Source organism: Puntigrus tetrazona, chromosome 25 (genome assembly GCF_018831695.1).
Source record: "Puntigrus tetrazona isolate hp1 chromosome 25, ASM1883169v1, whole genome shotgun sequence".
NCBI lineage: Eukaryota > Metazoa > Chordata > Actinopteri > Cypriniformes > Cyprinidae > Puntigrus > Puntigrus tetrazona.
The window spans coordinates 14592582-14606091 of NC_056723.1; the positions used below are offsets into that span (position 1 = coordinate 14592582).

Genomic DNA, 13510 nt, shown 5'->3' on the forward strand with positions numbered 1-13510 from the left:
TGTCGTACCGGCCCTGAATTTCTGTTTAGGGAAATTAAAGTTGCCAACGTACAGGAATAGTGTGAGAATAGTTTCTGTTTCCACACATACATTCAACCACACGGAATGATATAAACATCAATAAGAGGCGCTTTGATTCGATTCTCGCAGATGTTTTATTGCATACCCTGTTGAATTCAGTGAGTCAGTCTCTCATTTGTGCTGTGAGCTTTTATCCTCGGTACCAGCCCACAAACTAGGCCACAGAGATTAACCCTGCGATTCCACGGCTATAAATAAACCCCATCAAGCAGAACATACTGTATTTTCATAGAGTGCCATTCTTGTTTAAACCACAGGGATTTTTATGGGGAGGTTTTGATTAAACTCAATCGTCTTCACGGGTAAATATGGCAGCTGTCTTCAACGTTTATATAATCCTTATGTAATATCTCTTGCTATAAAGTGCAATGATTCCTAACAAAATCAAGTCCTGTGAAGTTATAATTAAATTCTATTCAATGCGATTTACTCTCCAGTCGGCATTTAACCCAAAAACCACTACGACCGAATCGGTCAACGAATCGCTCTTTGGAAACTGTTTTTTCAGTGATTGGTTTCGCAAATCAGACTAAATATTTTTTTAATAAAATGGATTCAAAAATTACTTTCAATTCTTCAAAACTTTCAATTACTTCAAGTCTTTAAAAGTTCCTATTTGGGTGTTTTTATGAAATTTAATGTGGTTATACATAGAAAAATGTAGGTAATATTAAATGGCCTCAACTACTACATACATTACATTTATAATTACATTTCTAATTAAACTGTTGACCCATCTCTTTCACCTTAACTCACCCTTAAACCAACCCATACAACCAAACCTGTCTCTAACCTTACCCGTAACCCATATCAACAGCAGTAGAAGTGTTTAGCAATACAAAACGACCACAATAAGTACATTGTACTTTTTTTAACTTAAGTACATAGTACCAGTATGATTGGAAACAAATGCTGGTGGAGTTTTTCAAATTCAACATAAAATTTAAATAAACACATGTATGATAAATGACATGTAATGAAATCTAAAAATGTAATTAAATTAAAATAGACATAGGCAGTAGGTCAATGTCCTCAGGACTTCGTGTCAATGTGAACTTTGAGTTTAATGGCACGAAACAAGTAAAAGCCAGAACAATGTCGTTCAATATACACAAGATTTGAATCTACTCCAACACGAATAGTGGGAAATGCCATACATCAAGTGGATTAGTTGTTGTGTGTGGTGCTGTTTTATGTATCCATCGATTGATCTCTCAAGCGATCACTCATCTGTGTCCTTTATAACGTCACATGGCCTCATATTGATTGATGATAGTAATCAAGCGCTCTCATTAATGCATTAATGGAAACCCTCCTGCTTCCCAGCACTGCTGCTAATGACCTGTATTTGGGAAGACGGAGAGACAGAGACCCGCTCCTCAGATTGATGTTACACGGCCTACAGAGGCACAGTGACATCAGCCCGTCGCAGCACTGTTGGATTTTTGCTATAAATACTACGATAAATCTATGCTAAGAAAGTCTTAACTGGTTGGAGATATTTATTTATTTTAATAGAAAATCAATGCGTTTGTTTAATTAAATTTGATTTTACTATAACGGTATTATTATTAATATTGGTAGCAGTAGTGTAATTGTTTAATAATCTATTATTATTTTTTATAGAAATAAATTTTTTTTTTAAATTCTGGTTGGTTTCTCATGTAATTAATTAATTAATTAATTAATATAGTTTATATATAATTTCAGTGTACAGGTCTGCATTCCCGCGTTTTTTCCGGAATAAACACGGTAGCGTTCGGCAACTCTGGTGTAATCTGAACAGCATTCGCACTCTTTGCTCACGTCGCATGCAAGCTTTCTGCGTCACGAGTTTTATTTTCGAGGTCTGTGCGTAACGATGCCCAGAGCGGGCCGTATCTGTGGTAAATATACGGCCCTCAGACAGAACAGGCAAGTTGTTGATGAACGATAGAGCAGAGTAAGGATGGAGCAGACGATGTGAGTGTCCTTGAAGGACATACAACTCGGTTTTCTTTATACTGCGCTTAGCGTACAGGCCTAATTTTAAATGACGGATGTCGTATTTATTTATTTTTCGCTGAGACACTTACTACTTTAACAGCAAAAATCTCAAAAAAATTTTATGTGAAAATTTTCAATGAAAAATAGTGTTTCTTGCATAAATGTGCAGTTACATCATCTACCAGTAGGGGTTAACTGCTGATGCTAACCTGACATCTCACTGCATTTTATTTTTAATGGAAAATTAACTTGAAAATTCAAATATATACAGATGCGTTTGGAAAATGCACCCCAGAGCTCTTTGAATGAATTCGATCATTTACGTACAAATAGAAAATGATATTTCTTGCTTAAAGGTGCAGTCACTGCAACTACCGGTGGCTAATGCTACACGCTAAAGCTAACCAGAGCTTCAAATCTCACTAAAAACGAATGGCTTGCGGTCGTTTTGTCACTGCAATAAATGCCCAATGGGAGTTGTGTTTGGGAACCTTTAGTAGTAACTGTGAGAATCACAACTTTACACAGCCAGAAAAAACGGCTCAGTTCCAGCGCAAAGAATAACCAGAGTAATATTTTTTTCCCAGGAGCCTATTGTATTTCTTAGAGCAAACCTCATATCCCACGAGTATGTCTAAAAAAACATGACCTTCACTTTTGTCAGTCGGAATGGTGGAGGTCCATTGATCTAAATCCTCTCACTCCAAACTCTTCTCCTCAACACCAAGCACAACACCAACCCACGGAGGAATCACGACCCACGGAAGCAGGTTTGTGCGTGACATAGACAAACAATCAGCCGCTGCTCAGAATGACAAGCAATGGCACCATTTATCACCCATAATGCATCTGGGATCGGGCATCTAACGTGTGCATCTGTGGGCATCTAACGCAGGATTGCTCTCTTGAGTCGGTCCTACGCTGCTGATGGGGAATGAGCCAAAAGACTTTTCCAACAACAACCAATCGAAAAAGCCAATTGGTGATGTTCCAAGTCATAGTGCACTTCTTTCATCAGCTTTGGTTGCGTTTAATTATTCCCACAAAGGTTTTTAAAAAGTCTTAAAGAGTTATAAACCATGAACCAAACCAGGTATCTATGAGGACGTCTACCTAACTGCTATATCACAGGAAGCAAAAATGCATTTATACTTTGGATAAAACTGTATTCAATAGATTTAAAATAGTAAGGATATTGTAAAATAGTCTGTGTGATTCAACTGTATTGTTATGACGCTACGTGAAAACAAAAATAACGACTTTATGCAACAGTTTTTTCTCTTCCGTGTCAGTTTTTTTAACCATTTTCAGTAACTCCTTCCTACCTTTCTGGGTTTTGTCAGTTGCATTGCTGTCTAAGGAAGGTAGAAAAGCTCTCAAAAAGCTCTCTTTAAATCAAAGCCATCTTAATTTGTGGTCTGAATTGAAACCAAAGGTCTTACAGGTTTGGAACGACATGAGGGCGAGTAAATAATGACCGAGTTTTCATTCTCTTTAAGCATTCACCACTTCCTCAAGACCTCTTTAAATCAACTGGCTTTTAAGGCAACCCACCGACTAGCCAGTTTCGAGAATCTCAAGTTATACCGCTACAGAAAAGGTTTGTGTTTGAGATATCACAGATTGAATACAGATATCCTACCCTCTCTGGTCTTCGTGACTGTACTGTAATAACCCGACGGGAAGTCGCTGATGCTCACAATTTTCTCAACTCTCTAATGACACATAATGGCTTCGGATAACTGCTGCCAGCGCTGTCATTTACTGACAACTGGGAGACTAAAAAGAGTTCCTCAAAGAGGGAAACGGATAGCGTCCTCAAAGGAAGGAAAAAGCAATGATGCTCTTAGAGGCGACAAAAGTGGAAATGAAACTGAGCATCGAAAGGCCGGAGGTCAAAGTCTTCTATATGGAACTGATGTATCACGGGGCCCACTGGCTTTACAGGTAATCTATAAAGTGCCATAAATTCAAGACCCCGTCTACGGACCGTAGTCCTGCTAATGGTCAGGGTGCCCATTACAGTCAATCTTCCATCAAAGCGTTCCCCTTAGCCTCGCACCTACATCTCTCCACGCGAAGGGTTCAAGGTCTGTCAGACTTTCTCATTGTAGTACCTCCAGATCTCACAAAACCACGAGCCTTGCCCAGATTCAGTGGAGAATTGCTCTAAATTCAAGCGATACCAGCCTGTGTTTGTTTTGCTAAGCTGTGAACATCTGCCTGATCTCAGGGCTATTATTCGGCCGGATATCACCTGTGCTCACTTCTATAAATAACACGCTCAACACAACATTCAGCTGCCAACACACGAGAGAAAAGCAAAAACAGACAACATCAAGAACCGTGATGAGGACAGAGCGGTCACAGAACATTTAGAGATCAGTACATCTGCGCCATATTAATTATAGAACAATATTCCAGATTGATATATAAATATATAAATATAATGTTTAATATATTAATAGTTATTAGTAACATTCCATTTAATTATATATTTGTATTTTAGATATATTTTATTATTATATTTTGTATTGTATATATTTTTGTCAATTTTATTTTATTTAATTTTTTTGTCAGGACTCCAGCATCGCATTATCATAATTACCTCAATTAATCTCACATTAAATTATCATATTTTGTATTATCACATGGACGCATCAGTCAAAAATTCTATACATTTTGTTGTATTTAAAGTAGTTTTTACTGTTGACTAGAAACCTGTAGCTGAAATCGAGTTGAAACTAAAATAAGTATTATATGATAAAATTACTAAAATTACTAAATTGAAACTGAAATAAAAATAAACTCTAAATGGAATATTAGCTTCATATAAAATAAAAATACAGCTAAACGATAAAATAAAACTAACAAAAATGACAAAAGCATTACAAATGCACAAAGAAACAATACAAATACATAAACTTATCATTATATTTAATCTTAAAAAATGTCTGACGTGTATTTTTAGTGCGTTTTCATTTCGATGCGTGAAACTATTTTTAAATACGATACACCTCACCATCAAGTAACTTTCGGCGTACACTCGAAACGATCCGGGTGAAATCACACGACTGTTTCTTTCCAGACGAGCTCAAAGAAGGGTTTTCGTAAAAAGCTGAGAGCGGATCAGGTCTGGCCTTCGTGAAGGTCAGTCGAATTTTTTCCACAGACTCGGTCAAGCGTTTCTGTAGGGGCTATTGTCAAGCTGGGACCGCCGCAGAGCCTTGAACCCGTCCACTTACGCAGACAATCGGCCGAACTAGACTTCAGCTGGTGAGCGAGAGACCCGAGAGAGCCACTGACCTGCAGAATATTCCCACCTCGCCGTTATTATTTTAAAATGCTGCGTGTAATTCTCTACAGCCTCGTGAGCTGAAATGTTCGTTCTGAGCGCCGCGTTAAATCCTGCGCTTGGCCAAATAAGCAGCTTAAGAGAAAACCTTTTTACTTCATCTAACAGGAATAATTATGACAATAATGTCACTTTAGCGTACGAGGATAAACCGTCCAGTTATCATCATCATCTTCATCATCCAACTGGTATGGAAGCTTGTTTCCACTACAGAATAAAATAAATAAACATAATAATAAAAAGGGAATTGCAGCTCACAACTTTGTCAGCTTTCACGTTTTTGCAATTTGGACATTTTTTCTCGTAATTATTATATCCGCAATTCTTTTTGTGCGTTTGGTTGCTTGAACGAAGGAACAAAAAGGCGATAAAGCGAATATATAGTGCATTGTTGTGTTGGCATAAACGTAATTTGTTATAAACAAATGTTTCGTTATAAACTAAATTGAATTTTGTTCGTTTTTATGAATGTTTCACGTTAATTGCCTTTTTTTCAATCTCACAATATTAACAATTTTTTCTCACAATTTGTCTCACGGTTTTCGTTTTTCTTCTCAAATTTATATCTTACAGTTCTGAGTTATAGATTCAAAAGTGCAATAAAAATGTGAGAAAAAATTGTGAGTAAAAAAGGGTTATTTTATACCATTGTTGGGAAAAAAGCTTCCCCAGTTTAGTCTAATGTTGGGACAGAAAAAAAGGCAGAAATAAGATGTCATTTTCTTTGTTTAAGAGCAGCAGTTCAATCCAGTTAATTCAGTAGAATCACTAGAACGAGCACACGGCGACTCTGAATACTAAAGAGCACTTTAACTCCAGCCCTGAAATCCTGTCAGATATTACAGCTGATATTAAAATCTGACGATAATACAGTTTGTACAGTCCAGGTCGGCGTGCGCTTATTAAGGGGCTCGGCGAAAGTTTGAGAACTTCTCATTAAGAACTTACACGGCTGACGACAAACAAACCGGAGAGAAAATGAGTCATTGTCCAATGTAGAATGACAAAAATAAAACGACAAGCGTGATACTCATACCTCGGGTTTCCATGGCAACCGTTTGTACTTCTGTGCGATGAACTTGCGGATTTCAGCTTGATCTTTGTCATGAAGAGAGCCAGCGTTGGGCTCGTCGTCCTGCTAGAGAGAAGCACAGAAACCAACGACATAAACAATGACATTATTAAATGAAGAAATCATGCTACTTTATTATATTATATAATAATAAATGTGTGTATATATATATATATATATAATAGAAAAAACATTTTATGTGTTTTATATATATATATATATATATATATATATATATATATATATATATAAATTCTGAAATATATAAAAGGAAAAATATTAATAAAATCAAATGGAAATAAATAAATATTTGAATAATTATATAATACTGATGTAAAATTAAATAATTGTTATTTAAAATAATTTGTATACTATCTTTGCTGTTACTACTGAATGCATGAATCTGAAAAATAAATGTGAATCTCCATTTGAAAATATGAAACGACAAATAAATAAATGATAAAACCTCTAACATAAAATGGGTGCAGGATATGGGGTGAAAATGTGCATAGAAGATCAGAATATAAGAAATCATAATAATAAATCTAGCTTAGTTTCCTAATACAAAACATAATTCTGCATGTTTTTCTTAATATCCCGGGGTGAAATGCGACCTGGACATCTTTCAGAGGCAGTATTTGGGTCTTGAACAGCAGATTTTCTTCCGTGAGCTCATCAGCTAAGAAACAGACTGCTCTTCTCTTCTTTTCTCTTCGGCTCTCAGTTCATTTCTCTCCATATTAATCTCCTGTTTCAGTCATGTGTCACATGTCAATGTTCAGCGCTAATTGAAAATTGCACCGAAGCATCACAAAACCCGATTAGGAGTGGCTTAAAGTCAATACTGTCGAAGAGAAGCCGCGGTAATAAAGGCCTTTATATATTGCGTTACTTATTACGCGTCTCATTTGACAGCGGGAATGACCGGTTTTGTTCACAAACCCGCTTCCATGCTTAATATTTCTTAAGTGTATAGGTATGCCGTGAATGCACTGCGCAAACAAGACCCCGGTGACCTGAGAAAATCATGCTAGGAATTTCATCCCATAATGCAACGCGCTCCAATTGACCTCGTGTTCCCTCATAATCACTCAACTGTTTCATTATTTAACTGGACTGCGAGATCGATGCACGTTTCAAATCAATTATTATTCCTTGGAAAATGAAAACCGGATGCAACCGGTTTCAATCAAGCAAGTAATGAGGTCATGTGACAACAAAGTGGCGCAATTCTGATTCAAATATGTATAATAGTTTTCCATAAGGGTCGACTGTAAACAAAAGTGTCCATGATAAAGCAGAAATAGATTTTTAAAAAAATACTAAGTAATAAATATACACAGTATTATGTAAACAAACTTTAACTTTGGATGCAATTAATCGCAATTAAACAGAACTAATAAAGAATAAATGTGTGTTAAGCATCGAATCAGCATTTAAGAATGATTTCTGAAGGATCACGTGACACTGAAGACTGGAGAAGCAATGCTAAAAATTCAGCTTTGATGTCAGGAATAAAATATTCAAATAGAAAACAGTTATTTTAAATGGCAGTATTATTTAAAAAAAAAAATTCTGTATTTTTGATCAAATAAATTTCAACATAGCGAGCAGAAGAGACTCAAACACAGCCAAATATTAAAGAGGCAAAGCCTCCAGACCAAAACTTGAGAAATTATCCGAATACATTGAGATTCGGGTGACTTGTGCACAACTGCACTCATTACAACGAGAGCGTTCGTCAAACTAAACTGATCCGTAACCAGCCTCATCTAAAATATTACAATCGCAGCAGAACCGATCTGAACTCAGATCTCCTCTCAAGACAAAGGGACAAACAAGACGCAAGTTCTGAGACGGATCCCAGACATCAGGATGGGTTTGCAAAGTACGAGGCCAGAATATAAAGGAGGTTAATTAATTCTCCTCGTTCAGGGGTAAACAGGCTCGCTCTAGGAGCAGGAGACCGGGGCACATTTTTCACGTCCGGTTATCCAGCAGAACGACAAAACACAGCCCCTCCACAAATCAAATTTTAATTTTCTCTGCCCTGTAACGTGGAGGATAATGACCCGAGCGATCGGTTTCATCAGTCATCTTCATCTCCGCTCTGATGAACTACAAACACTAGCTGGAGTTAAAAAAGGAAAGGTGTCGGGATGGTACACGCAAGGTTAATGCATTCGTCCGAAAATACGCTTGCTTTTGATTTATCTTCACGCAATGCATTGAACAACAAGTACAAAAAAAAAAAGAGTTTTCAGCTACATTTGCCTAAAGTTCACGGATTCTTTTGTTAGATCGGTGAGTGGTGAAGTGAGTCAGATCTGTCGATATATTGGATTCAAAATGGAACAGTAGAAACTCAATAGCCGGCAGAAGTTTCAGTGATGGTTTCAGTGACTCATCTTGAAGAACACACAGTGGAAGTCCGTGCTAATGGGTTATTGTTGGAAGCTTTATTTATAATACTTGGCAGCTGCAGCAAATTGTTCTGTGATAATTGATTTAACTGGTCATTATTAAAGCAACCGGGAGAAGATCTAACAAACAGGAGAGAGTTGGACAAGCTTGAATTCTAGGGATGAATGTCAGCTGGGAAAGTTCAACTTCTGGGCACTAGCGTGTATGTGGGAGGAAAGAATTGATATTACAGTATTGATGGATAGATGGAGGAGAGGTTTGATGAATGGTATTGAGGGAAGGGTAAAAGGATGGATGAATAGAGACATGAATTAATGGGTGGACGGGTGAAAGGAGAGATAAATACGTGAATGAATCAATAAATGGATAGATTTAGAGACGTTAATGAATGGAAGGAAGGATGGAGATGTGAATTAATCAATGGATGAATAAATAGATGAACGGATGGGCAGTTTGATGGATGGATGGATGGATGGAAACAAATTAATCAATGAATGGATGTATACATTAATCAAAAAATGGTTTGATTTATGAAGATATTAATGGATGGATGGGTGAAAGGAGGGATAAATACGGATGGATGGATGGATGGATACAAATTAATCAATGAATGGATGTATACGTTAATTAATCGATAAATGGTTCGATTTATGAAGATAATAATTATGGATCGGGTGAAAGGAGCGTTGGAGATGTGAATTAATCAATGGATGAACAGGTTTGTTGAGATTATTTGAGATGGTTTGTTGTTAACGGATTGATAGGTTGGTAAAAGGAGGGATGAATGAACATGAATACGGATATGAATCAGTCAGTGGATGGATTTAGAGGGGAAGGGTAAAAGAAAGAACGTATAGATGGATGGATGATGGAGAAAAAAGAATGATTATGAGGCAGTCTGACTAAAGAAAAGGAAGTAACAAAGGATCATTTATGAAATAATGAGTTGATGGATGATGATAATGCGAAAAGGCAGGTCTGAATGATGGAGACATGAACGAATGAATGAATGGTTGAAAGTGTAGTTGGGGTAGAGGATGAATGAAGTGAGGGATGATGGAGAATGGATGGACGGTTGATGGAGATGTGAATTAATGGATGGGCAGAAAGTTTGATTAAAAGGATGAAAGTAGCAAGGGGTGGAAGAAAGAACGGGTGGATGGATGTAGACATGGATGGATGATAGATAGAGACATTAATTAACGGATGAACGAGGAGAGGGATGGAAACAGATTCATTGACACGAATCAATTGATGTAACAAAAAATGGCTGGAAGAACAGATGGATGGAGACATGAATTCACAGACAGAAGGGCAGGATGGATGGAGGAATGAAAGAAGGGACTGACTGACGGATGGATGAATGAATGAAAGAAAAAAAAAGGAGAGATGAGTGGATGGAGACTTGATCTAATTAACAGGTTAAATTTAAGGAGGGAGGGACGGCGGGATGATATTATAAGACATTACAGGACAACATGGACTTGAAGGCGCAGTCGAAATGTTTGTGTAGATGTTGGTTCAGCCAGAAAAACACAGCCTCACCAGGACCTCCACCCACAGCAGCCACAAACGCCTCTTTATGTTTGAAACTTTCCATCTCGCATAAGTGTCTTAGTATACTGAACATCTGCTGGAAGTGTAATGCAGCGATGCTGAGAACACGCTGTTCTGTCATGAAGGACTCAAATCTTTTGAAAAATATGCATAAATATGCTTTTTTTTCATCTAAGGCTGAAGAAAAAGAGAAAGAAAGAGAACAGCAAAGTTACATTACAGGAAAATTAAGCCCATTTGTACAACCATTATAATTTCATTATAGTTTCATTGTGAAATTGTATTAAAATGCATTCAAATTGATTTAAAAAAATCTCACTATTATAACAAAAATAATATTTAAATCAGTGCAACAGAAACTCCGTACAGTCATTTTTAACTAAATGAATTTAAAAATGTTACCAATTTAATACAAAATTGAATATATCTATTTATTTTTGTTTGTCATGTCAGAACTATTGAATTGATATCAAATAAATAAATACAAAAATATTTAAATAAATGAATGCATTTATTTATTTATTTACTTGCTTGTGTATAACTCTTATTTATCAAATTTGTAAATTAACGATAATGAAAAAGTATTTATTACAATTTATTACAATAGTGTTACAATAATGACTTCTATGTATATAAATGAATATAATTCATTTATTCTGATTTAAATTCAAATTCTATTACAATAATGAGTTTTTTATTATTGCATATAAAGTATATGCATCATTTTCTTTATAGAAAATACAGTTTGTCCTTTTTTGGGCATAAAATGTTACCTGGAAGACAAAAACGTCTGCAAGAATCCAACAAACACATTTGATTATGTGTTGACACATCTGTTCAGGTTTATATATATATATATATATATACATATAAATCTAAATGATGACTATATATTCATATATAACTTCTCAGCGTAAACAGTTCACACCTCTCGCGTCAGATTAGTTCCGTGAAGACGGTAACGGCGCGCTACCAGCAGGTGCACATCTCACACCAGAGCTTTTCTCCTCCCGCTGCTGATCTGGTATCAGTCAGAGAGTGACAGGCCAGCGGGACGGAGGAGACAGGGGACAGCAGGGGTGACGGAGCTGCCATACACGCTCATACGAGACAGGTCTGATCCAGCCCAGGCTGTCAGACAACCGCTGTCACATCACAGCTGTCACTAATAATCAGAGCGGCCTCACAAGCACACCAGCTTCAGCTGTAGGTACTGCTTATCAAACCTGAAGAAGGCCTAACGAACAGATGCTGCCGTTCTTTTCACAGCTCGTACATTTACAAGTACTAAATCAGAATGCGACGTGTTACGTTGGAGCGAATCAGGCTACATTTCAGAATGGAGTTCGAACGTAAAATTAAAAGCGAGTTTGTTTCTTCATCCGAACAGATTCGGAAAAACTGTCGCATTTTGATACTTGCTCTCTGCAGTGAATGGGTGCCGGCAGAACGAGAGTCCAAATAGCTCATATTTTGGCCAGAAGCAAAAGTTTGTACTTCTCGACGGTGTGTAAAATGAATATTAAAATTTGCATAAGCTCAGAACATTTTATTTTTATGGGAATTGCTAATGGCCGCGCTCATTTCGCTAAAAAATACATACAATAAGGTGTCATTTATTGTCAATGTGTTAACTAACACGAACGGACAATATTCAACACATCCTTGTTAATGAAAAATACAGTTGCTCATTATTAGTTCACGTTAATTCAAAATGCATTAACTAATGGTACCAAGCACTACTTGGGATTTTTATAATGCATTAGTAAATGCTAAAATGAACACTAACTAAGGTTAATAAACGCCGTAGAAGTGTTGGTCAATCTTAGTTCATGTTAACTAACGAACCTTATTGTAAAGCGTTACCATATTCATGCATGTATGTATTTATATTAGATGAAACAATAGACGTTTTATATAAGCCAAAATACTACTTAAGTAAAGCATTCTTGTTAAAACGAACTGGCATAAATCTTTGGCATTTCACAGGTATCGGTTAAATAAACAAACCTTGCTCGGGAAGGAGCTAAAACGAAATCGAGTCTCTGGTCAATGTTTTTCTCATTCGTTCCATCGATATAGATGCAGCCAAACTGAAAACTCAATGGTCATAATCTGCTCAGGGCTCATAAAGCCAGGCTCAACAGCGGCTCCTGGCACAGCTTTGGGTCTGATTTATTAACTCTCTAATAGGCTTATGGCCTCCACCCCGTTGCTGCTTGTGACATTTGTGCTGAGCTGCGATCTTCTGCCTCCATGTGTTTGTGTTTGTGTCTCCTAAGACCTCGCCCTCCCTTCAGACAAACCCTCATCCTCAATTTCAAGCCATTAACATCTTATCGCAATTCTTTACCACAACCTAGTGTTGGTTTTGGACACTACTATTATATATTAACTTGTGGGTGGAAAAGAAAGAAAGAAAGAAAGACCCAAAATTCATAAGTAAAATTAAGTTATATAAAGCTCTTTTTAGATTACATGACATTTTTGGGCAACCTAGTTCAGTTCTACAGTATCCATTGATGTATTTCTTATTGAAACAGCGACACATATCAAATTAATCATCCTTCTTTTAAAATAGGCTGTAGTTAAGTCACAAGCAGAATCATTTGTTTAATATATCATCTGTAAGCTTAAATAAAGGCTTGCTACTTGCTAGTTTAAGCAACATAAATAAATAACATTTTATGTCAAGCTTCATGAGGCATCAAAAAGGCTTAAAAAGCAAATACACTAAAATCAGTATTAATATTATTTAATGAGTTAACACTTTGACCAATAGGTGGCATCGGACGGAGGAGCCATACGAAGTTTCGTAACGTTATGCTAATGCACTTGAGAAACCTACAGACAACAAAATAAAGTAAAATAACAGACGACCAAAATGGCCAACATGGTAAATACGGAAAACATCCAACTCTGGATGCTGGTCCAATTCTATAGTTTTGTGTCCACTTTTGAGATTTTTGGCCAAAGTATTCAGGAAGTTATGCGCAAAAGGCATCTCCTGACCACCAGGTGGCACTGTGCTGAAA

At 36.7% G+C, this 13510-nt stretch overlaps 1 protein-coding gene across 3 annotated transcripts in view; it reads right to left on the reverse strand.

The window, feature by feature from the left end:
* The window catches only part of b4galnt4a (beta-1,4-N-acetyl-galactosaminyl transferase 4a), a 111013-nt gene that overhangs the window by 46233 nt on the left and 51270 nt on the right, over nucleotides 1-13510 (reverse strand). For 2 of the 3 annotated variants that reach the window (XM_043228559.1, XM_043228561.1), the window contains exon 3: nucleotides 6459-6560. In XM_043228559.1, coding sequence (XP_043084494.1) covers nucleotides 6459-6560 — 102 coding nt within the window. The remainder of the gene's footprint in view (nucleotides 1-6458; nucleotides 6561-13510) is intronic. The other variant, XM_043228560.1, reaches the window with a different exon arrangement.